The sequence below is a fragment of the Python bivittatus genome, unplaced genomic scaffold (assembly GCF_059951505.1).
Source record: "Python bivittatus isolate LINGU-HERP-01145 unplaced genomic scaffold, Pbiv_v1 ctg000610_np1212, whole genome shotgun sequence".
In the NCBI taxonomy this organism is placed as follows: Eukaryota; Metazoa; Chordata; class Lepidosauria; order Squamata; family Pythonidae; genus Python; species Python bivittatus.
Genome location: NW_028277088.1, coordinates 40,023,250 through 40,049,871, shown reverse-complemented (window position 1 = coordinate 40,049,871; position 26,622 = coordinate 40,023,250). Strand labels below are relative to the sequence as shown.

At 38.3% G+C, this 26,622-nt stretch overlaps 1 protein-coding gene across 4 annotated transcripts in view; it reads right to left on the bottom strand.

Moving 5' to 3' along the window:
- Window positions 1–1,816: 1,816 nt before the first annotated feature.
- Window positions 1,817–26,622, bottom strand: part of RBMS3 (RNA binding motif single stranded interacting protein 3) — a 609,805-nt gene continuing 584,999 nt past the window's right edge. For 3 of the 4 annotated variants that reach the window (XM_088150839.1, XM_088150836.1, XM_088150838.1), the window contains 3 exons: window positions 19,813–19,893; window positions 12,044–12,171; window positions 1,817–10,287 (listed from right to left, as the gene is read on the bottom strand). In XM_088150839.1, coding sequence (XP_088006965.1) covers window positions 10,281–10,287; window positions 12,044–12,171; window positions 19,813–19,893 — 216 coding nt within the window. In that variant the 3' untranslated portion in view covers window positions 1,817–10,280. Of the gene's footprint in view, window positions 10,288–12,039; window positions 12,172–19,812; window positions 19,894–26,622 lie in introns of those variants that run through there. The other variant, XM_088150837.1, reaches the window with a different exon arrangement.

The window sequence follows — 26,622 nt, the reverse complement described above, 5'->3', positions numbered from 1 at the left end:
TGGAGAATGACACAGTGGCCAACCAATTGGAAGACGTCAATCTACATTCTAATACCAAAAAAGGAGACTTGAGTGTGCAAACTACTGTACAATCTGCTTAATTTCACATGCTAGCAAAATAATGCTTAGGATCATTCAGTGCAGATTAGAACCCTTCATGGAAAAAGAGATGCCAGATATTCTGGCTTTAGAAAAGACTGAGGAACACAAGACATTATTGCTGATGCACGCTAGATAATTGAGAAAGAAAAAAAGAATACCAAAAAAAAAAAAATCAGTAAGTGCTTCATCAATTATAGAAAAGCCTTTGATTCTGCTGATCACGTCAAGCTGTGGAAAGTGCTCAGAAAAATAGGAATCCCAGAACATCTCATTGTCCTGATGAGAAACTTATATACAGGTCAGGAAGCCACAGTAGGGACAGAACATGGTGAAATAAGTTGGCTCCAGGTTGGCAAAGGAGTATACTCTCCCTTTATTTATTCAACCTATATGCTGAATATATATTAAGGGAAGCCGGATTGGAAGAAGATGAGTGTGGTTTTAAAACTGGAGGAAGAAACATCAATAACCTACACTATGCTGATGACACTACCCTGATAGCCAAAAATGCAAAGGATCTGCAAGACCTAGTACTAAAAGTCAAAGAGCGGTAAACAGCTTCTCCCTTTTAGGGTCAACCATCAACACTAAAGTAACCAGCAGTCAAGAAATATGCTGCAGACTAACAGTAGAGCAGCCACAAAGGCCTTGGAAAAGATATTCAAATGCCGTGATGTGTCTATACCTACAAAGATGAGAATCGTGCAAGCCATGGTATGCCCTGTGACACTCTATGGAAGCAAAAGGTGGACTTTAAAGAAGCAGGATAGGAAGAGTATTGATGCCTTTATGCTTCGGTGTTGGACCAAAAAATGGCTCTAATGCTGGGGAAAGTGGAAAAGGTGAAGAGACCAGCAGCCAGGTAGATGGACTGAGTTACAGTGGTGATGAGTGCACCATTGGGAAGCTTGAAAGAACAGATTAGGGATAGATTGTCATGGAGAAAATCTATCTATGCAGTTGCTAGGAGTCGAAAATGACTTGATGGCACATAATCCATCAAGGAGATATTTGGGGGGTAGAGTGTGGGTTGTATAGCAAGTGCTTTAACCTAATTGTATTTTTTTTTACTTGCAAGTTTTTGTACGATCGCACTGTTTTGGAGGTGGACAGTAGGAAAGGCCATTCATTCATTCATTCATTCATTCATTCATTCATTCATTCATTCATCCATTCATTCATTCAATTCATTCATTCATTCATTTTATTTAAAGGAAATGAAAAATCCTCTGAAGGGCTGTTGTCAGTCAGCTGTTAACATCTGGACAGCAATGAAATTGTCAGCTGGTCACAGACTTTTTTGCTGTGGCAAGCTTAGGTTTGTCTAATTTATATCAATTACGCATTAATTTTACTATTGGGGCATATATAATGTTACATGCACTTTTTTTTTTCAAATTGTTAACAAACCATTTTCACCTTTTTGGGAATTCTGCTTAGTAATTTCTGTGTATCTTTTGAGCCATTATTATAATGGTACTGATAATTCCTAGAATAAATATTTCAGGCAAGTTCTGTATTTAAATATTTAGATGGTTGTGATCCAAATAGTGAGAATATAATGTTTCAATTAAATTCATTCAATTTTCATAGAATTTTAGAAATCTCACTTTGAACCTTTTGCTACTTTCATATGTTCCTTGTTTTAGTAAAATATTAACTAAAGAAACACAACTCATGCTTTCTTAATTTTTTTTTTTTATTGAAAGCTTCATCAAAGAAAAGAGAGGTTTAAACCTAATATCCACTGATCTACAGAAAGCCCCAGGAGTGGGAAAAATGGCAGCTATAAGGATTATGGTACAAATAAACAAAAAAGGCAGAGGAAAAAAGCAATCTTCTGCAATACGGAACTTTTAATGACATTATGAAACATTACCACAAATATGCCCTTGATTCTTACAAGTTAGAATCACTACCTTACTTCTCCCCCACCCCCCGTTTTTCTAGGGCTACAATTTAAGACCTGGGAAGTTTACAAAAGTCTCCTCCCTCTCCCCCTGCATAGAAAATTTATCTAATTTCAGATACTAGTTTCTTGAGCTGGTTTCATTTTAACCAAATGGAAACCTTTTAAATTCAAAACGAAAAAAAAAATCAAATATTTATCATATGAAGTCTTGGAATAAATCTATTTTTTTCCTGTGAGAATCATATAAATAAAATTAACTATTACTTGGTGGGGAGGGATAGCTGTTCCAATATGATCCTTTAGTTCAATCAAATTCTGTCAACTTTAAATCTAAAATCAGGAACGAGTAAGATTGTGCTCCTTGCTCTAAGACCAATACAGAAATCCCATTTGATGTAGCAAACTATAACCTGATTCAGTTTCTGCTTTGTTTTTGCCAAAGCAGTCAAATGGAAGGCTTCACTTACAATATCAGTCAGTGGTGAATTAGGGATAAGTTAAGGCCAAGTCATTGCACATTTAGGGTAAAATATTTTTATTTTAGCTTAGAAGGGTTTATTGCTTTTGACGATCAGGAAGTGAGATTTGTTTGTCAGGAGTAGAAGATTCTAATGTTGCACAGTTCCACTTGGCTCAATTAATAGGCCTTTTTAGGAAGCAATCACTTGAGTAATTTTGTTTGTCATTTGTTGAAATAGCACATGCATCACGTTGACTTCTCTTTTCAGTTGCAAAAATATCTAGAGTTGGCATCTCTTGACCTTGCTTGTCCTTTAAACACAAGCACTGAAATCCCTATTTCTCCATCAGCGAAGACTTGCTAAACAAGCCTATGCAACTGGGACCTATTTAACTTTTGAGTAGCTACCAACTGTAGTCTCTTAGCTCTATGCTTTTCCATCCCACAAACAGCAAATTTTCGGTCTGAAATATTATTATAGTTTGTTTTCCCCTTTGAAATAACCTGGGCCTTGAAAAAGAATAATTTCAGAAGAGGGATGTGCTAAGAAGTTGGGAGTAACAGTGGATCATTCACAGTTCCTAACAAATAGATATAATGGTGGAAGAACCTCAGATGTAATAACTGTCAAAATAGAAATCCATTTATGTAAATACCGGCACTTTAATCCTCACAGAAGCAAACCTGACATTCACTTTACAGTATTTGTCATATGTTCCATTTATTTATTTATTTATAAACAAAAAAACATGTTAGTAAATGTCAAAATACTGTTTCTTTTCTGTAATCTGAGGTATGAAGACGAATTTGAAGTTGAAATCCACTTTAGGTGATACAACTATATAAGGAGGAAGAATGATTTCCCCAAAAGATTAAAAATACCCTTCCCCCTTCCTTGTATCATTGGCTGATTCCTGAAGCCCACTCCTAAGGAATAGAATGATCCAGGGTGTCCTCAGAGTATAGTGAAAAAAATCAAGATGGAGGCACGATGGTGCAATCAAAGCTTTGCCCATTTTTTGTGTCTGTCACATACGCCCCATGCACACAAAAAGAGGCAGCGCTTTGATCATATGTTGTGGTGTAGCTGTCATCTTGTCTTTTTTGACCACACCCTACAGGCAGCCTTGCAATGATACATGACTGATCCTCCTTCTTGCCAAGTATGCCTAGGGGCTAAACACAGTGGGGTGTTCATAAATGTGTAATAACCAGCTCTGTCAGCTCCATTGCTGCCGCACGCCACACCCCCACGCACACCAATTGTTGCGGCTCAGCTCGGCTCTCAACCAGCTCACAAAAGTCCTGATAATTTAACAACTGGCTCTCACAAGCTGGTGCAACCAGCTTCAGCACACCACTGGGTTACGTGCATGACGATGTTATGCTTTATTTAAAATGAAATAATCTCCTTCTGTAGAGGAGCTTGACAACATAAAAAAAGAAGACGTTCTCAGAAATATGCAGTGGGCTTTCCTTTCCAGTTCCAGCACACTGCTCGAACATCCTTTGCCTATGCAGAAGAAACAAAGATCTTTTATCCCTTTGTACATCAAAATCAATTTCATGTTAAATAAAGCCTTGAAATAAAAAGTTGACTATGTATGACTCAAATACAACTACCTTCAGAGTCCGTATTTGGTTTTATCACCATGAGGTTGATTCATTGGGTGAAGCCCATTAGCCTACCTTTCACATGAAATTTACTGGATAGGTAAAGGTTCAAGTGATGGTATTTAAACCTGTTTCACTCACATTAGTCTCAGCATTAAAATGAAGAGAACAAGGCTGATAAAGCCACCTTCAGGCTTCAAGTTACAAATCAAGGCAACTTTTTATGCATTTCGTATCATTTCTTCAATACACAGACAAGATAATTTAGATCAAAATACTGTGACATATTAAAAATAAATTTTATTACTACACTGCAGGCATTCCCAAATCTGCTGGGTTTGGTAGACAAACTTACAAAGATATATCCTTCCTTATTTTGAATAATGTCAAATGAATTTTAATATTAAACTTTGCTGCAGAATCACTTACTTGCTCAATCAACAGTTTTGTTCCTTAGTTGTGAATGTAATTGTAGCAGAAAATGCTACAACATGGTGGATTGATTCCAAAATACCCAAAAATGCATTTCACAATGAACAACTGCAATGGCACTAGTTTATGGGGCAGTACAACCTTGCAAATCTGCTAACTGGACAAGGTTTTGATAGGACAAGAAAGTTCCTCTACTACAAGAGAAAATGTTTACCAGCTGGAGGGGAAAGTACTCTTTGAAAGCTCTGCTAATGGTTGGCCCCAAACAGAGTGTTCCTGGGTGAAGTGGAAGTGGCTATGGAGTCCCAACTTCAAAAGCCTCTGTACTCCTGAGTACCCTGGGTTGGGTTGCTCAGCTATGAGTTGGGAATTAATGAAATCCTTGGAGAAATCAGCTAGTGAAATCACATGCCCTCAACGCTTACGTATTTGGCACAAGCCGGCAAGGCTTTATATGTGGTGGATCATGTGCCAGGACACTTGTCCATTCCCACTGGGCATTTCTCGCTATGCCTCTTGGAAAAAGTAGAACCATGTAAACAGGAATGCACCAAGAAGATCACTTTCAGAAGAAATTTAAACATCCCTTGATATCATTGAGGACTGCCAAAAATGATGTTTTGAAATATATATATATCTGTATATCTGTGTGTGTGTATCTATCTATCTTGCTTGCTTAACACCTCTGACCCTAGTCAATGGTCATACTCAAATACTTGGATTAAACGTACATCACTTAAAAAGAAAGCTGAGGAAAGGTTTGCAGAATCTTGTTGAGATTGAAGCCTAACCTGGGTTTTCTTCTGACATTCTCCCAATGGTGTATTAGTTCTCCAAAACCCATTTCTCAGCAATCTAGCTCTGGGTTGTCTTACAAGCAATAAATCACAACTGGGTAACTTTCATCATATTATCTCTAAACCAGCTACCCCTTCCCACAACTTGGTGAAGCTGAGGAGGGGTTTAACACAGGAAGGTAAACTGGTTACACAGAAAACCTACCAAATTCTGCTGCACAAGTAGAAGCTTTGTTTGCATTGCTCTTTAGTGTCATGACCCACACTGGGATGAGACTATTAAAACTTTCAAAGGGCAGAGGTGTACAACTGGAAGCATCTCTCCATATGATTTCGGACAAGGAAAAATATGTATCATCTGGGCAGAGAAGCATGGAGCCCAAGGAATTAACTCTTGATTCCAGAAATGATATTCATGGAATAAAACATGGACATGTAGAGGCACAGAATAATTTTCAGTGGTTTTAGCATTGTGGGAAATTATGAAATGCTTTTAGGTAGCATTAAAGGAACTTGTCCTTTTCACTGTTAAGGTGGTATTGGGTTAAAAATAGAAAATACATTCACTATGCAGAGACTGAAGATGACATTCTGAAATAGATATTCTAAAATTAGGGCTGGAAAGCCTGTAATCTCCATATGCTCTTTGACCACTAGACTTTCTCCTCTAACTGCAAACTGCTTTTGAATTCTGGAACATTCCAAATCTTTCTAGATTGTGGCATCACATACAGAGTTGTATAGCTGAGCAGAAAGGGGAATTTTCAATGGTCATGCTAAATGATCAAACTTCTTTTGATTTTTGAAAGGTTAGATCTGTCAACATAAAATTGTAATGACTTAGGAACCAGTCTATTATCCATAGAAATCTCTCCATACATTTTATCCCAAGTTGGGGGCAGATTTATATATGCAAATTTTTCCCAGGAGATGAAAAATAATTTCTCCACCTTTGTCACTGACATCGTTTAGATCATATAATCCCATTGGAACATCAGTGTTATACATCTTGCAAATACTGAATACAAGTTATGCAGCACCTTTAATGCTGTTATAAAGTCTCTTAGCTATAAAATGAACAAAACGGTTAATAAAACTAAATTTGAAATCAAGCATCAGCTTTTGGTTTTCTTGAGGTGTGTTCAAATTTAGATTATAGCAGTTTGGCTCAAACATAGTTAATTGTCTCCAGACTATCAATTATTAACTTGGTGATACATTAAAAGGGGGAATCTATCAAAATGAACAATTTATTGGAAGAGTAGATCACTTTCTCCTCCACTTGTAATGGCCAGATAGACAGTAACATCTGGCTGACTGGCTGATTTCAGAAAGCTAAGGAGGAACAGCCCTGCTTAGTACTTGGATGGGCATCCATCAGGAAATACTATGGTATAGGAAAGACTGGGAAGTAAAACAAAAATAACAATATCCCAGAAGAAGGCAAACGATGTTCCTCATTAAAAAAAAAAAAACGAAACAAAACCCAATAAGGACGTGTTGCCAAGAGTCACACTTGATTCAAAAGAGACTTTACCTTTTTATTTATTTGCAAAATGATAGAACTGCTAGGATGTCAAAGAATTAAAACATATAAAGTTCTCAGACACTTGAGGTGATCATGATGAACTCATTGTTACCAGCAAGGAGGAAGAGGAGGATGCCTGACTTTAATGGAAAATCCCACGCTGAGCATTGAACCTGATTTGGGAAACAGACCCAAAGGAAAATGACCCAAAGTATAAAGAAAACCGCAGAGGGCTGAACCAAAACAAGGAGGTACCTTAGCCATATCCATCCGCCACACGGTAGCTACCTTACAGCCTCGCTGTCGACAGCAGTGAGACTATTCTTTGCACCAAACTAGAATTCATAGAGACAATTAAAAAACAAACCAACCCACAACACATGCTTCTTTCGTATTAAAACAGAATTGTGCCACAGGAGGATAACCTCTATATTTACATACACACACACAAAGAGATAAAGCATAAAAAGGAAGAAAATCAGGCTGGCTTGATCATTTTTCTCATACCCCTTTCAACAGGCACACCTATTCCAAATGAAAACGAGGAGGAAAAATCAAGGGATGCTCTCGGAAAGTAAACAGCATTGGCAAAGCACATGAAAAAAAGGAAGAAGCTAGAGGTCTTTACTGTAATATTAGAATCTTTTTCTCTGTGCTGTGGTCCTTTGAATTATCTATATAGTTTCTGAAAACTACATGCATCTCAAATAACCAGGTCCTTTTCATTATGCCAGCCCGGTGACATCCTGTTTTCCTTTTTTCTTCTTTTTTTGCTTTTTAATGTTTGCATTTAGCAGCCATTTTGGGGGCTTACCCAACCCCCAACCCCACCAAACACGAAATACTACATAAAAAATAAGGAAACGTTTTTAGTATTCTTAAAAAAATACTCAATTTTTTAAAAAAATCATTTAAAGGTAACCATGGATTCTGTGCACAATAATGCTCCTGCCCAAACCTAGTGTTATTTCACTGGGGCTTATGTAGGAGTCATGTTGAGTGTGTCCTTGATAGTAAAACTGGGTGAGCTGAATCTCCTTGATCCCCCCTCCCTCCCCAAAAAACTGTTTTATTATTTTTAAAACATTTTGTTTTCACTTTTCACTATGGTTACCCTGTTTTTAATACACTACAGTCACTGCACTGAACTCTTTATTTTTTTCTTTAATGGAGGACCACCTTAAGTGCTTCGTTTGCCAGATCTTTCTGCCTGGTCTCAAAAAGAAATATTGTACTTCCCTACCTCATTCATAAATAGCAGTTCTAATTTGAGGGCAGAAGCCTTTAGGAACCTCTGCAGGTTCCATGGGCACATGTATATTTACACTTAACTCCTCTTCATTTAAATAGTGCTGTCTGAAAGAGATGACTCCTGGACTGCCACATCTAGCAAAGAACAAGTAAGTTGGAAATGGATGGAATGTTTACTGTAAAATGTTTCCCCCATAGCTGTTGGAAAAACAGTCTTTCTTCAACCACCATGAGGTGGGAGATGGTATTTTCCTGGATCCTCCATATATAGATTCCATATATTCTTTTATCTTTTAAAAATAAGTTCGCACTGATTCAACATAGTCACTCTTGTCTTTTGCCTAATTAAACTAATCGCTGATTGTCAGTAAACATATCAAGACAACAGAAATCCAGTTAGTATAAAGTGATTGTTAACTTCATGCTTGTATGAAAGAATTAACACAAGCCATTTTCAACTTTTATCTTGGTTGGGACAGTTAAAGAAAAACATTAACCATTTTCAGTGGCCTCTTCTAAGTGATTCAAACACACCATCCAGATGATGATGGCTGGTTCACAGCACTGCAAGCTAACACAGGGAGAGAGGAGGCAAAAAACAAAAACAAAACAAAAACAAAATAAAAACAAAACAAAAACAAAAACAAAACAAAACACGGGATGGTATAAAGAAGGAAGACTCTTGTTTCAGTACAAAAGGAAACCAATAATGCAGCAGAAAAGCGCAGCAAAGTTAAAACACACCCGGGTTGAATAGCTGGCGCTTTAAATCTTCTTCATGCTGTGAAATTCTGCTAAGTGCTATTAAGTACCAACTAATCAGAACTTTTGATTAGAAGCCTAAGTACATAGAATGCAAAATACCAGTGGAAGAAAGTTTAAACAATACACAAAGGTAACAACTGGTCCGGCCATATTGGTCAAATAAAGATTTTGTTTAAAAAGAAATAAGAAAAAAAGAAAAGAAAAAAATAACCTTCTATCTTCTGGACTGTGGTAGGGTGTCATTTCATCTTTGGTATAAAACAGGCCATCCATAGGCTGCATTTGATCACAACTAGGAAAGACTACAGAAATTGTCAACAATTTCTTCTAGCTATTGCTTTTTTGCACTTTTTTGACCATAAGCTCCTATCTACTAAGTTTTTTCCCCCCCCAATGCTTTTAAGCTAGGTGTTTGCAATGTGACAAGCAAAGCAGACTAAAAACTCCTTAAAGCTCATAAAAAAGACTGCAGATAAAAAGCACTAATGCTCTGGCCAACAATCACGTTTTGTAAATTAAAAAAAAAACATTCTGCAAGAAACCCCCCCTGCAATTCCTTAAAATGCAAGTTGACCTCCCCCCTTCAATAATTTTATTGTAAAACACTTTAGCCTTCTAGATCTTCTCTGTCAACACTAAGAAAGTTCATAAAAGTCTTCGCATTGTTTTTTTCAATTCTTGAAGTTGTCACAGTTCCTTTATCAACAGTTTTTCTTCAAAAGAAGAAAAAAACATTTTCTGCTAAACTGTACAGTTTTTAATTTTTTGTTGTTGTTTGTTCACCCTAAAAATTCAGTCTGTTGAACTTCAGCACCAGTTGATCCAGGTGTACATTGGAATCCATTCTCTTCTACCAAGACGTTGACAGCTTGCCTTGAGAGCCTTTGACGTCCTTAAAATTAAGGCAATTAAGATTCAAGATAAATCTTACCTAAACATTTCTTTTTAAAAAAAATCACACATATGCACACAAACCCAAAATGAAAGACACACTTGATTTCAACAAGGGGGGAAGAGTAGCTGGATTCTTGAGGAAGACCACTGGTTTTCATCTCAGGTTTCTCCCTCTTGACATCATCACTTCTCTGTTGTTTTGGAAAACAAAAATAAAACAAAACGAACAAAAAGTATATATGTACAGTTCCAAGTAAATTCTGAATTTCAAATGTTCATTCAGATGAAATATCAACCCAGTATTTTGCCATGTTTTTTCCCCTTTAATTAAAAAAATTAGCAAAAATAAAACTATCAGACTACATGACTGAACAATTTGCACAGCACACAGAAACACTCTTGTTGGGTAAGGTAGAAAATGAAAAAAAAAATGTTGACGCCTGTGCAAACTGGAAGCCAACTTCTTGTTCAGTGAAGTTTTTCCATTCAAGGCAAACTTTGCTGACCGACATTTTTCAGTCCTGTTTATTGTCTGCAAAACAGTGAATTAAAACACTCATTAAGTAAAAATAAAAATCTTATTTCTTTTAAATTCTATTGAAGATAAATTTCCTTAGTCTAGAGACAATGAATTATAAATACCTATTTAATTATTTGCAACTTTTTTTGAACTGATCTGAAGGTAGCACTCAATAAAGAACATTTGTGGCTTCCTCATGGCTTTTTTTGGATTCCAAACATTTCTTCAAAATATTCCAGGAATGTGGGTGGCATAATTTGGAGGAGTATTTGGGGGGAAATGAGCATCATTGTTGGCAGCTGCCATTTAAATTCCAAAACATCCTGAGGAATTAAAAATGCCAGGTGGGAATGGCAAGGAGCTGGTAGCATACAGCAAGGAGCATACATACCCATCCCCTGAAATATTGTTCATTCCCTGAAAATACATAACAAACATGTCTAGCTCTTGTACTTCTATGGGTTGAACTTTCACTCTACTGAAATTTTGCTTTAGCAATACAGACAGCTCCAAGTTCTACTCAGGAAATGTTTTAAAGTCTTAAGTTAGTCCAGGGTTCCCAAAGTCTACCTGGATTAGCTTCAAGGGACTGCTGAGCCATGGCATGATCAGAGTAGATGTCCTGATTTTGAATGGCTACATTGCAATTCTCAAACTAAGTTTTGGGGAACATTATTGCATTGTGAGAAAACTGCTAGTAAGAGGCAACTGAATTTTTAAAACATGCCTATGAGTTTCAACTATTAGTATCAATTCAGTCAATTCCTTTTAACCTAGCTAGATGGCAGTACCTAGCCAATGTTGGCTGATCTCTAAAAGCTAAGCAAGGCCAGACCTGATTAGTACATGGATGGGAGAAGACCAGGAAATTGCAGTGCTTTAGGCTAGACTCTGAAATTGGAAAAACATCCCAGAAGGGCATGTGGACATGTTCATGAAGTCACCAGGGGTGGAGCTTGAATCAAGGGAGACTTTACCTTATCCATATCAGTGAGGTAACAGACTTCCCTTCCTCAAAGGAAACTTCCTGTTTTTGCATGAGGACTGCTTTGGTTTTATATTTTTCCAAGAAGAGTGCATTCATAGAGCAGTGGTTCACATAGATATAAAGAGGTGGGTCCTTCAGAAGCTGGCTTCTCTTGGATGTAAAATGAAGCAGACCTCCAATTTTGATTTGGAAGAAAAGTAGGCTGCACATTTGACCCAAACAGTTTTCAAACTTTTGTTGAAAGGATTGAAAGCCTGTTTTTCCCCCCATACAACTACAGCCATTCTGTTATTATAGTTAGCATGTACACTGAAGTAATAAGCATGTATTACTGAAGTAATAAGGGTTCAACACCTCGATCATGTATTTATCACTTAGTCTTAGAAGGCTGCATCAGCTCCCTCAGCACAATCCTCATTGTTACTTTCAAGAAAGTCCCATTTAATTAGATGGGCTTAATTTGTGAACAGGATTATAATTCTTTATATAAATTGAAACAGCAGCCATCCACTTTTTTAATGGTGCTTGATGACAAACTCGGATTGTTTATCTGTATATCTACCCAGGCAGAAACAAAACAAAACAAAAAGTATATTTATGTGTGTAACTTAATTTATGTGTGTAACTTAAAACAGAAAAATAAAACAAGTGATATTTAGCCTATCATTAGCATCAATTCGTCAGTGCCAACAATGTTCATATGGACACTGAAGCTCTTAATGAATCTGGAACTGGGTTTAAGAATAAATCTGATTTTTAGAGGAATTAAAATAATCTTACTTTGACTGTTGGTACGAATATGCAGATGCATGTTCACTGGATGTTTCCACTGCCATCTGTTGCTGCTGACCACTGGCTTCCTGTGATGAAGGTGCTACAGTCTGTGGAGAGGTATCAGCAACCACACCCTGAAGAACATAAAGCGTCTTATAGCTTTGATTACCATCAGCAACTTATAGGATGTGATAGTCAGCACTACTTAACTAACTTCATTATTTAAGGGCAGTTGTAGCATTGTTTTATATGTCAAGCTCAGATATACCAGGAGTCACAGGTTGTTATGTATTGTCTGTTTATTTAATCACATTTATAGACTGCCTTGATTACAGTCACAACTCTAGTATTAGGACATCAGTGATTCAAGTTTTAAAGAAAAGTATACTATGGTGCCAACTTCACACAGCTGCTGGAAAGCTTACATTTATAATGCAGTCCTGAAATCGATATACTCTAGACTGCTATCCTTTAACAGGATGGCCTGATTTGGATCTCATCAAAATGAAGTTATTTTCTTTGTTCTTGCAGTGAAATCAAAACCAAGCCCATCAATGATAAGCAATTACAACTATAAATGAAGATGGAAAAGCAGGAAGGCAAGGGTGCTTTCCAGTTAATTCTGTAGAATTCCAAATCTATGACCATCTATCTACTGGGCATTAAGTTCTATGTTGGTGCTTAGTGCAATGAACTCCTGGCACTTGGACCAAGTCCTTTCCCTTGAAACCAAGTTGATTAAGCTGGTGATGCTTAGACAGACAGGTATATAAATGAAACCTTTTCAACTGTGACAGCTTTGTCCCACCCTTAGTCTGAGAGCTCTCTTGCTATTAAGAATAAAGGTCTTGGGGAAGGAGGACATCAGTTCACTGAGGAACTTGATTCACTGAAGAGCTCCAAGAGATTAAACACTTGAAAAGATGCCCAGCACAATGCTGATGGAAAAACAAATGAATGAAACTGAACACAATAAAGTCCCACATCTGGGAGTATACATAGATTATAAGAATAGTAAACCATTTTTGCTCTTATAGCTTCTGTATATTCTTGTCCAGAAGCTCTTTTCAGAGTTACCTGCATCCTTCTTGAAAGGAGGGAGTTGGAAGATTCCTCTGCTGGGATATATTTGTGAGATTCTTTGTAGATAAAATCACATTTGTCCTGGGTTAAACACCACTTGGATAGAGTCAGGTGAGCTGCCTGAGATGATGTCTTAAAGAGTTATCTGGGATGCTTTTGAGATTATAGAGTCTGAAGAAGTGAATAGGGTTCTTGGTAGCATGAACTCCATCACTATGTGCTGGATGATGCCCCACCCATTTCCTGTGGGCAGCTGGAAGGGGGGTGCATTGGGATTTAGAAGTGACAAATGCCTCTTTAATGAATGGGTGCCACCTTTCTTAACTGGAGGAGACTGCTGGATGAAGTCATCTGCCAACATATACAGACAGATATCATCAATATGCAGGCAACACCCAACTGTATATTTAGACCCCTGGCTGACCAAAGAATTCTACTGTGGTTCTGTCTTGATATCAGGAGACTGTTAGGATTTATAGGGAAAGGAACAAGCTCAGTCCTAGCAAGACTGAGTGGCTGTGGTTTCATCAACATTCAGTTTGCAGGAGACCTACCCACTTTAGTTCTTGACAGAGTTGTACTTCACCAGGCAGAACTGGAATGTAACTTAGGATCCTCCTGGACTCACAAACTCTCCTACTCTTACTCAAAAAGTAGGTGGCAGATGTGGCCAGAAGGGCTTTTGCACAGTCTATCCTATGGACCAGTAGACACTTTCCTGGAGGTGTTATTTGTGGTCATTCTTGCCTTATTATCTCACCGTTGGAATATCACAATGCAGTCTGCATAAGGTTGCCCCTGAAGACCATTTGGAAACTACAGCTGGTCCAGAATGCGGCAGCACAAGTAGTTATGGATAAACTTCCATTCATCTGAGTAACATCTTCAGTTGCCACAGAGGATGACTTTCTTTGGTACCTGGATGGAAGGAGTGTATCCTTCCTGATTCTAGGAGATCTCTATGTAGTGTTTGATATCACTGATCATGGTATCTTTCTGGATTGCCTGGGAGTTGTGGGCATCAATTTAATGGTAGTTTTCTGATTTCCTAAATGAGCAGTTCCTGTCAGTGATCATGGATGAGGAGCAGCTGAGCCTTTGGCTATTTCAGTGTGGCGTACACACGGTTCAGCTCTCTCCTTGTTATTTAACATATATCTGAAATTGCTGGAATAGGTCATCTGTTGGTTTGGAGTGAGGGATTATCAGTAAGATAGTGACAAAATACAATATCACTCCTGGCTGGGCCAAAAATGCAGAGGAAGTTCTTACTGTATCTGGAGGCTATGAAGGACAAGGTAGGACAAAATAAACTCAAACTCTATTCCAGCATGATGAAGGTACTATTCATAGGTAAACAATCTGACTTCTTGATTACTAGGTTAGCTCTGGACAGAGTTGTACTTCTGAAACAGCAAGTCTTGGGGTTTTCCTTGCTTAGCCATGACCAGGGGAAACTTTGCCCAACTTTGGTCAGTGTACCAATTGCTCTTGTTTGAACTGAGAAGCTCTTGTGACAATGCCTCATATCTTTATTACCATGCAATTAGACTTCTGTAATGCACTCTACATGATGCTCCTTTTGAGGATGACTCAGAAATTGCAACTGATCTAGAACATGGTAGCCCACTTACACAGTGGAGTAAATTGCTTCAGTAGTATAACACCTGTAACACCTATGGTTATTGCACTAGTTGCCAGTAGGTTTCTAGGTCCAATTCAAAGTATTGATGTTAACCCAGAAATCCCTACATGGCTCAATTCAGCTGCAGCTTATTTTCAGGATCAAATTTTCTAACTAGAATGTGCCCACTCTATGAGGCCTTCAGAGGGGGAATGTGAGATGAGGGGATGCTCCAAAGCAATCTTTCTCAGTGGGGACTCCAAAATTGTATAACACCTTAACCAAGGTTCATTTGGTCCCCAACTTGCTGGTTTTTCATATGGCTGTTAAGACAGCCCCTTTTTTTGAGAAGCACTTTTGCACTAGAAGTGGTTTAAGGCTGCGTTTGGGTGGATGGCTGGGAGTTGTTCTGATTTTATTTTATTCTGGGCATGGCTTTTATGTAATTTGCCTTGGGATTTTATAGTAGGTTGGAGGGTGGCTGAGATTTTCTATGATTTCTATTCTGCCTGTTCTTGCAAGTCTGAAAGCACTTCCCCTTCCCCTGCCTTTACATTCCAGAGAACTAGGGAAGGTCCCTTCTGATATGCTCTGTCCACCCCTATCTCTCCTTTGGACTCAGATTTCGTTTATCAGACTATTGTCTACCATGTGGTCCTTCTGTTTCCCAAAGTTATTCTCTCAGCCCTTTACAATTACCTTGAGCATGATTGGGTAGCATACATGTATATCAAATAGATAAATAAAGGTTGGCCAGGAGACATAAAGGCTGTGAAGAAGGTTCATGCTAATAACATTTGAAAAAGGACATGGTATACAGATGTTTCTAGGCCAATGCTTGTTGTCTCTGAGCCAAGCTGAGGAGGAATTAGAGTATTTAGTTGCAAATTAGAATATAGATATAGTGGCTACAACAGAAATGTAATGGAATGAAGATATTAATTCCTAGATATAAATACCCTAACCCTGGAGACAGCTTTTAGAGCAATGGCAGGCCAGTCCTCCCTGCCCCCAGGTGAGGTGTACAATCAAACATTTTAGACAACACTGGAAGACCAAATTCCTCCATACAACCACTGTATAATGGTATGTGGGAATGATCTTGGGAGGCAGGGCAACAAGATGGAACCAAGGGAACAGTCCGATAAAAAGCAGTTTGACCCAAGGTAGGAATGTGGGCAGGGCAAGAGGCTCAGAAGAGACCCTCCCTAGTTTTTGGGCTCTAAAGGGGATGGGGAAGAGAAGTAGTTTCAGACTTCCAAGATTATGTTAATGTAATCTTAGAATAAAGTAGAATTAGCTCATCTGGCTGTGTTTCCTGTCTGGTCTCATAAGGCTGACACACTGTGAGTGGTAATAACTGGCCACAAATGTAAATTAAATCAAGGGATATGCTATTGCCCACCTGATCAAAATATTGAGGGTGACCCTGAGATGTAAGATATCAGGGAGGCATGGAAATGACAAGTTCTTTTACTAATGGGGGATTTAATTCCTCTCACATAACCTGGGTATATTCATGCTCAGGCCATGCCAAAGGAAACAAAAGTCTAGATATCCTAAATAATTGTGCTTTAGGATAATGTGTTCGGAAACAATAAGAGTGAGGCAACCTTAGATTTAATCCTAAGTAGTGACCATATTCTGGCACAACCAGATCCAATAGGAACCAATAGGGAAACACTGCCTAAATGCTATTTCATTTAGTATTCATGCAAACTGAAAACTGCCAGCAGGTCCAACACAGTTATATCTGGCAAAAAGGGGAAAACCTCTAAAAAATGGAAACCCTGTCCTAATGAAAATAAAAAAGAGAACAACTGTGGTAACAAGGTATGCAAAAAAAGTGTTTGAGAAGCACATGGGAAAAAAGACCACGAAGGGGAAAATAAGAACTTCTTTAAATGAGTCCAGGGTACCTGAAGGACTGTCTCATCCCCATTATATCAACCTGCCCCACCCCGTCATGCAGAGAGAGCATGCTACGGACCCCGTCTGCAAGAGAATTTCATCTGACAGGGTCCAGGAGGCGAGCCTTCTCTGCAGTAGCCCCTGCCCTTTGGAACACTCTTCCCCCAGAAGTGAGGTTGGCCCCCTCCCTTTTAGACTTCAGAAAAAAACTGGAGACCTGGTTTTGTCATCACGCATGGGGTGGGGATGGGAATAGTCAGTTTTGGGGTTGGCTGGTTCCCTAGTCTTACCTTTGACCAATATTATCTGGTCACAGGCTGAAATAATTTCACTATCTCTTGGATTTTATTGTATTTAATAATTGTATTTTATATTGTATTATTTATGCTTTTACTGATTTTAAATTGTTTTGTTGTGAACCGCCTTGTGGGGGAGTTGGGTGGTGATATAAATTTGATGTATAAATAAATAAATATATTATTTGTTTTCTGCTTTGAATATAAATAAATATATTCAAAGCAGAAAACAATCAGTTGAACTGTTAGATAAGAGCAGTGTGAAGGAGATGCTCAAAGAAGACAAGGAGATTGCAGAGAAACTGAATTAATTCTCTACATCTGTCTTTTCTACCTAAGGTATAAGAGAGATACCTGAGTGTATATTCAATTTCTTAGGGAAGAGGCTGAAACAACCAAAGCAAATTTAAGGAAATAAGAGAAAATATTCTATTTTCCAATAACAAATCATCATTTTCTGAGGGCACCCACTTGAAAATTCTTTAAAACCTCAAATATAAAATTACTGCCCCCCTAGCAAAAATATGTAACTTGTCTCTCAAAACAGGCTCAGTATCAGAAGACTAGGAGGTAGCCAATGTGACATCAGTTTTAAAAAAGGGCCCAGGAGAGATCCTGGAAATTACAGCTTAATGTCTGTTTCAGGCAAATTAGCAGAAACAGTAATCAAATTAAAAATAACTGGGCACACAGAGAAACAATTGTTGGTGAAGAAAAGTAGTATGGATTCCATCAAGGTAAATCTTGCCCCATCCTACTACAAAATTTAGTGATTATGGGATAAGAGGATCTATTATTTTATGGACTGTGAACTGGTAAAAAAAACAGTAAGCAAAGAATCGGAGTAAATGGACATTTATTCATTGGAGAGAAATAAGAAGTGAAGTCCCTCAAGTATCTGTGTTGGGACCAGTGCTTTTTTAGTTAGGAGTAAGAACCAAGCAGTTCAGGTTTGTGGGTGATGCTAAATTATTCAGGGACAAAAATCAAAAGTGATTGTGAATTATCTTTTAAAACTTAGTGAACAGACAACCAAATTGCAAGTGCAATTCAGTTTAAGTAAATGTAAGCTGATAAATGTTTACATAACTTTACACGACATAAATAACGATTGGGTCTGAAGTGTCCATAAGTAACCAGAAAAAAGACCTGAAAGTCATAGTGGGTAGCTTGGTGAAACTTTGATTTAGAGTGGGGCAAAAGAAGCACTTCTTCACACACAGCTATAACTGACCTAGGGAATTCACTAGCTCAGCGTAATTAATTGGGTACTTTGATAGAGAGCAGGTCTTTCAGGAGATATTGGCCTTGAAACCTCAACGTTACCTCCAGATTGGAGTAACTCCAGCAGCAGGGGACCAATAGGGAGGGACAAAGGCATCTTCTGATTGTGAGCATCTGGTTGGCAACGTGAGAAACAAAATGTGGACTGAGATGAGCCTTGGCCTAACCGAGGAAGGATATTTTATGTTTTTCTGAAAAAATACACGAGGATTGTGACGCACAAAATATAATATCCATCTCATGCTTTGAATAGTGATGTAGAAACATTTTGGATCACTTAAAAGTATTTCCATATATAATACAAAAGTAAAATGATACAGCAGTACATAGCAATCCAACATTGTGTACATAGTCGTTAAGAGTTTGACAAAATAACATGTTTATAAGATCAGTTTTCTGATATTTGGAAAATCAGATTAATTCTTCTACTTGAAAGCATCTTATTTAACTATTTGTGCTCCAGTAATAGCTGCCAGGTGAGCACTGTTAAAAAATAACTTTAAAACTGCACTTTATATGCAGAACTAAAAACCTAAATCTCTTTTATTACAGATAATTTTTTTTTCTTTCTGATTATGAGAGCCAATAATTTTACAGAAATACTTACAATCCCAGCTCACCAAGCTTTTAAATCATTGTAGCAAGGTTCAAAAATGGTATTTCAATTAATATCAATAACATGACAAGGCAGAAATCTACTATACTGTGAAAAGGATGATCACTGAGGCACAGACAATAATACAAAGTTTTTTTGTTGAGCCCCAGTACTTAAATTTTGTTTAAAGAATAAAGGCTTTCTTAACTATTAAAGGAGTGGCAAATGAATCTGCTCTACGGAAGGCAGAGTTCAGGACACAATCATCAAGCCCATTCTGTGTCCATTATGTATCTTTGGGTGGAAAGTAATCTATGGTGAAATTGTGAGGAACCAAAACATAAATATACAAATTTAAAAATGAATGTGACTTTTCTTTCTCCTTCAAACATCCCTCTTCTTCCTTTCAAGTGATTGTCTAGAAGGCTTTATCAAGTTGAAGAGCAACAGAACCCAGATGATAGTCCTCTGGGCAGCTTGTGGTCTACAGGGCCAAGGACATACTCCTTCATGGGACTTTAATCAGCAGGCCTCATCCCCAAGGAAGGAGGGAGCAAATCCTTCATTGGGGATGAAAAAGCACTCACTCAGTGGGGCATCCTCCAGGTCTGCATATAGAAGAAGAAGTTTTCTTTAACTAAGATCTAATTTGTGGTAGCTCTTGGCTTCCAGCAATCATTAATGGGTCTTATCCATATGCTAAGGATAGAATCAAACCATTCTTTGAAGCCTTCTCTGCTTAGTGTCTGCAGTTTGACAGGGGGCATTTGTGCCCTTTCCCACCCAATGGGAACAAGCTACCCAATGGGATATTCCATTTTGTCTTGGATGAAAACAAGAACCAAAGTTCTATATATGTCTTCAGGGAGATTAAAAAAAGTAAAAAAGTGATCCCATTGTTTAAAACTCTGAGGGATGTTTATCCCAAGTGATTAAAACAAGGAAGACTTTACCTGCATAAAAATAGACAAGATAGACTTACTTCAAGAGGGACAGCTGTTGGAGGCACAGGAGTGTACTGGGGAATGTAGGTCCCTTGCATAGGTGCAGCAGCCGTCATATACTGGAAGAAGATGAAATGATCATTATTGTAGAACTACAGCATCCTAAAATTGGAAGAGGAGGGTAGGTCACTGAGTACAATCCCCTGGTCAGTGCAGAAATTCAAGTTAAAAATTTTCTGATTGACAGCTATCTAGCCTCTACCTGAACACATCCCTCCAACTCTTGGGTAACTGATTCTGTGTCAAACTGCTCTTGCTGTTATGAAGTTTTTTCTAACATTCAACTGGACTCTTCCTTCCTATAATTTAAATCCATTATTTTGTGTCCTGGACTTTGGAAAAATGGAGAACAAATAATAGAACATCCTTTCAAGTATTCAACTACTTCTTCCTATACTTTGGACACTATTTATCTCCTGATGCAACCTAATATTGTTTTATTGCTTTATTTATTTATTTCAGCTACATCACAAAGGAAGGAAAAGTGGAAGGAAAATCTTGCTGGACTTCAGGACTGAATTTCACACAGTATTATGACTCCAAATCTTTTGAATAATAGTAGGTGAAATGGTAGTTGCTAATAAAATAATTATTTAAAAATATAGCATGTAATACTTGTATCATGATTAAATAAACCCCAACCAATATTGCTAACCCACAATGGCCATTTTATGCAACTGAAATACCATGCAACAGAACTATCTTTTAGGCTTGTCTTATGACAAACATAAACATATACAGTCCCTTCATGGAACAGATAATTACCTAATCCAGTGAGGTTTTTAAAGTTCCATTGATTTCAGCAGGAAAATGACTCATTGGCTGCTTTCTCCCCAACTGAAAATCATTAGCGCTAGAATTGCTTTAAATTGCTTGGATCAAACCCAATGATAATAGCAACGTCTGCCGATATATTAATAGTAGGTGCAGATTTTTAGCATTCCTTTAAACCTAGGGCCAAATCTGGGCTTGCTGCTAAAAAGTTAATTGCTCTTGCACTTTTTTAAAAAACATGAATTGTAGACATAGGGAACAGTTTTCATCAGGACATACAGAAAAATATGTTATTTTCTACAATCCTGAATGTTCACTGTTTGACTTAGAAAGAAGGATCTACTGGAACCAATACATTTCTCTTCTGGGATACCAGCATTGAGTCCTAGTTTGGTGCAGTGGTTAAGGTGTTAGACTGCAAGTTCCTCCCTTAGCATGGAAGCTGGCTGAGTGACTTTGGGACAGTCAATCTCTCTCAGCCCTATGTTACAGGGTTGTTGTGGGAAAAATAGGAGGAGGGGCAGCATGTATATAACCTTGAGTTGTACAAAATTAAGGTGGGATATAAATCTAATGAATAAATATGTGAGTGCAGACTAGAAACTAGGGCTAGGAACACTGGGGAACAGGAAAAAAAATCCAAAACATTAAAGTACTAATAAAGAAATGGATGCCTTGATTTCTATACATTTTCACTTTTGCAAAATGCAAGAAAAAGCTGAAGCATGTCTGGCCCAGGCCCCCAAGAGTTATGTATTCAAAATTTTAAAAATAGTGTGCACAACACAATATGCATATGGTCTAAAGGTCTTTTCCAATTGATGCTTGATCTGAAAAAATACAAGAGATGAACAAATCTCTGACACCATCATAACTTCTCTTTAGTAAATGGTCTGGAGATTAGAGTTAAGTAGTGTATTTTCAGCATATCTTCTCTGGCATAGATTCACTTATTTTAATTGTCATGACATATACTTATTTATTTAAAACGTTTATATGACCTGAACAGAAACTGGAGTATATTTAAAACATTTATATGACCACCCAACAAAATCAAAGTGATTCTGAGTGGCTTACAAAAAAACAAAAACAAAAACAAAAACCAACAAAACTGAAGAAAAAGAATACAAAACATGCAATACATATATCTGTAAACAATAATGAAACAATAAAACAATAAAATGGTGATCCAAACAGCAATAACGCCATCATCTAATCAGGACTCCAATACATCAAGACCCAAATGCCTGGGGAAAGAGCCAGGTCTTGGCAGCCTTTCTAAAGGCCAGAATAACAACTGAATGTCAGGAGAAAGATTGTTTCAAAAGATAGGGGCCACCACGTAGAAGGTGTGCCTCCTGGGTTCCACAAGATAGCATTGTTTTAATGAAGAGACCCAGAATGTGTGGGGCAGGCAGATACCCTAGGCAGAAGACAGTGCCTTGAGTAACCCGGTCCTATGCCATGTAGGGCTTTAAAGGTGATAACCCTGAATTGCACCCAGAAGCCAACTGGGAGCAGTGTAGCTTCCTGAGTAATGGCATCACATGGGCATAGTGAAAAGTGCCCGTAACTACCTGCACCGCTGTATTGTGGACCAATTGTAGATTCTGGATGGTCTTCAAGGGCACCCTCATGTAGAGTATGTTGTAATAATCCAGCTGGGAGGTGTGAATGACAAGCCATCCCAATCCAGGAAGAGGCACAATTGGAACACAGAAGGAACTTGTGCAAAGGTTGCCCTTGCCAGAGCTGCCACCTGCTTCTCAAGCAAGAGCTGTGACTCCAAGAAGACACCCAAATTGTGCAGTTCCACCCCACTCAGCGTCAAGGATGGAAACTTTCCATTTCCAGGGTCCAAGTGGCCCCAAACCCATATCCACTCTGTTTTGGCAAGAATGATCTGGAACCTGTTCTTCCCCATGCAGGCACACACAGCCCCCAGGTGCAAGGATGGCCAGGGATGCTGAAGATACTCTCCCAGAGGCTTCATGTTAAACAGGAAGGGGTAGAGGGTAGAGTTCTGAGGCAACCCAAAAAGCAGGGGTCTGGGACCAACCCCCAACACCAACTGGAACCAGCCATGAAGGAAGGAGGAGAACCACCACAAAGCTCCCACTCCCACTCCCACTCCCCTAAACTGACCCATAAGGATACAATGGTTGATGGTATTGAAAGCAACTAAGAGGTCAAAAAGGGCAGGATGGAAATACTACATCCATTCTGAGCTCACCAAAGGTCACCCACCTGTGTGACCAATGCCATTTCAGTACTATGATCTGGTCATAAATCTGACTGAAAAGGGTCTAGATAAACTGCTTTCTCTAGGATCCCCTGGAGCTGTAGAGCAACAACCTTCCCTAGAAAAAAAAAGTTTGGAGACTGTATTAAAGTTGTCCAGATCAGTAGGATCTAGCAAGGGTTTCTTGAAGAGGAAAAAGACCACTGATTTTTAAGAGCTAGCAGAACAATCTCCTCTCTCAAGCAGCAATCATCACATAGATCCATCCATACATTCCCTCCCTGGAGGCTTTAACCAGCCAGAAGGGCATGGATATAAAACACAAGTGGATGCTCCCCCAGCACTGAGGATCCTGTCTACCTCCTCAGGACTAGCAGACTCAAACTCCTCCGAGATAACATCACACGACTGTGCCTAAATCTTCTCCAGTGACTTGTTCAGCTAGAGTCCAACTCAGAGCAAATCTGAGCAATTTTACCCATCAGGTGTCAAGAATAGTTCTTACAGTGACCCTGAAGATAATCCCTTGACCTAGGAGGAATTGGGTCAACCTGGCTGATAGCCAGAGGTCACAATAAGAGCAGAGAAATAAGCATGTTTCGTCTCCCTTATTGCCCCAAGGTAAGTCCTAATAAAGGCTCTTACCTGTCTCCAGCTGGATTCACTCCTTGTATTCCTCCAGTGTTAATCTAGGCAATGTTTCTGCTATTTCATCCCAGGAGGCCCTCTGAAAACCTGAGGGCATACTGGGATCTGTGCACAGAGTCTGCATAGATGTGATCCAATCTAAAGCTGTCACTGCTTCATTCCAGACAGAGACCAAGGCTTTAGTTGAATAGGGTATATGCATAGGATCACAGCTTCGTCCATTCTATCTGACAGCTATTTAAAAATGAGAATGACTACATATCCAAAAACCCAGAGAGGAAAAAATAGCAGAAAGCATAAAAGAATAAAGGAAACAGATGTCCCAGAGTTTCCCCTCCCACAGCTTACACTGTTCTGTCTTCTATGCATGAATTGTTTTTAATTTCCAGATATCATTCTGAAAAATTCTTGCCCTCAAGACCTGTTGAAATGTCCTTAATTACAAGTGTTTTTTTAAAAAACATTTTTACAGCATTATTCCTTTCCTGTGTTGCTTATGGAAGAATTTTGCTGAAGGCAACAAATTACTCAAATTCTTCAATGTCCTATTGGCATTAAGTTGTCAGATCCCGACACTGCTTTGTTTTGCTACAATCTCACTCAAGCTTTATTCACTGACAAAAATACTCATAGCTGTCAGCATCATACCTCTAATATCTTTTACCAGATGCACTGAAGATCTAAATGTTCTATAAATGTGCCTGATGAATTTGGAAACTATTAATAGAGTCCAAATTTGCTAATTAAAGCCAACAGCACTGGAAATGGTTAATGTTTTAAACATTAACTCTAGTTTAAACATGCCTTAAAATGCTTCTCTTAAATGAATTCAAACTGCTTTCCTTGATGGACCTATAAACTGTGAGAAAAGAGTATGCTGTTTCATAAATATTATTCAATATACATAAACAGTATCCACGTCTTGACCAGGGATGACTGCTGCATTCGTTGAGACAGTCATACTTTGACTTTTATAGTTCTTGAAATCAAAGAACTGCTGCAACAGAAATGTCAAGAGTGAAAGCCATTATCCCAAAGGTTGGAGTGTGAAGTGGGCATGGATTTTTCCCACTTTCATTTATTGAAGCTGGGGACAAGAAGAGGAATGCAGGTGTAATGAACAAAATAATGTTATGAATTGGGCAATCAACTAGATTGTAATGCAACAATGTATTTGTCAATAAAGAAACCCTCAAGTTATCTTCACTCAAAGGTGAGAGAGAATAACAAGAAAAAAAAGTGATCTCCCTTTGCCCTGTTTCACCTTGTTCAGTGCTTCCTGTTTGCTGATCTGTTAGCAATTTTATGGCTGGAACTATTCCATTTTAATAGAATACATTTAGCTTAGGACTCAACAGTTGGGTTCTCAGTGCTCTCTGAGCCTGGTTGTTTTCTTGCAGGCGCTTCATTAACAGGCTAGGTGACATCCTTAGTGTGAGGAAGAGTGGGGTTTGCTGACTGTTTATATATAGTAGCATGCCCTGGAAGTCTTAGTGGGGCGTGGCTTCCTCCTTGATGGTTCTTTGATTAGGGTATTGTTTTTTCCCTTATAGTTTATCTGGTGCTCTTTCCTGCTTATCTGAGTGTTGGCTGCTGGAGGGGATCTGTTCTAGGTTATTTGTTTCCCTCCCAATCTTTTTATTGTGTGTTTTGAATTGTATGTAAATGGGGTTTATCTCTATGTGTCTGTTGATGGCTGATTTGTCTGAATGCCAAGCTTCCAGGAATTCCCTAGCGTTAACCTATTTCAGCTGAAGTCTACATTCTGTGGGTTACATACTGTATTGAGTAGAAATGTTTAGGATTTTACATGCTCAGTTCTGGTTCCAGAATTAGGAGATACAGAGGCAAGATACCCTCAGTATCCTGGAAAGAGAGACTTGCCCTTTCATTCTAAGTCTAATCTACCTGCACCTCACAGTTCCCCTGCCTGACTTTCATCACTGGTGCCAATCACTGTGCATGAGGTAGCAGTGAGGAGAAGCAGCTAGATTAAATTTCTGGAAGGTGGACTTCAGCAGAAGGAATGCAAACGATACTCTTTCTCTTTTTTTGATCCATGTCAGATGTGTTATTTCAACATTGATCATCCCCACAATCATTTTCAACAATACAGAGATGTATTAATATCCACAACTTTTTTTCATTTCACTCATGGCGGGTGAGTTGGGGTAGGTAATATCTAGGCAGAGAATATGCTGTTGGTAAGCAGAATATGTGCAGATTAGAGCTCATTACCACTTCTACAATTTCAGTCAGCAATGCATTGTTAGTCCATCATACAGAAACAAAATAATCAAGACTTCAGTCTTTCAAAACGTTCTAAAGAGCTTAACCTAAAGTGTCTTTGCTTCCAATCTACAAGTTTGGAATTCACAAATTCTCACAATCTAGGAAAACTATGTTCCCACTGGTATAGCTCTTTTGGGGGTGGGAAGGAATTTCTGACAAATCCTGACATGAAAATTGATACTGATTTTGCTATGGTCACTTGTTTCATGGACAAGATGATAAACGTACTTCGTACCACAATGCTAATGATTTTTGAATTTGCAGTATTCATGCTAGATTTTTTTAATGCTCTTAAAATCTCAGTCTAGACATTGCATTACTAATATAACCATGCGAGGATGTCTGAGTTGCTAGAGAAAGTGATACAGACATACATCTGAGAGTCAGATCACACATCTGAGAGTCATTGTAGTGCAGTGTTTTAAAGTGTTTGACTAGGAACAAGAAGACCCAGCTTCTAGTTCACCTTTAGCAGTCACTCTCTCTCAGCCCAATATACCCTCACAGGGTTGTTGTGAGGAAAAGCAGGAGGAAGGATTGCTCTGAATTCTCCTTTAGCATCTGAAAGGCAGGTTATAAATTTAATTAATAAGTAATTTCTGCCAAATATATTTTATGCCAACATTTTCACTGAAGTTTAAGTTTTGCTCTCATCTCTGAATATGACTTTCCTTGAATCCTACAGGTTTTCCATCAAAACTGCTTTAGAAATTTGTTCTTCTCTGGTAGAAGAACACAAACTAAAATAATGTTGGCCATCAAGGCTCATCAAAACTTGTGACCCTCATGAAGCTTTAATTTTAGAAATAATTTAACTATAAAAGGTAAATAT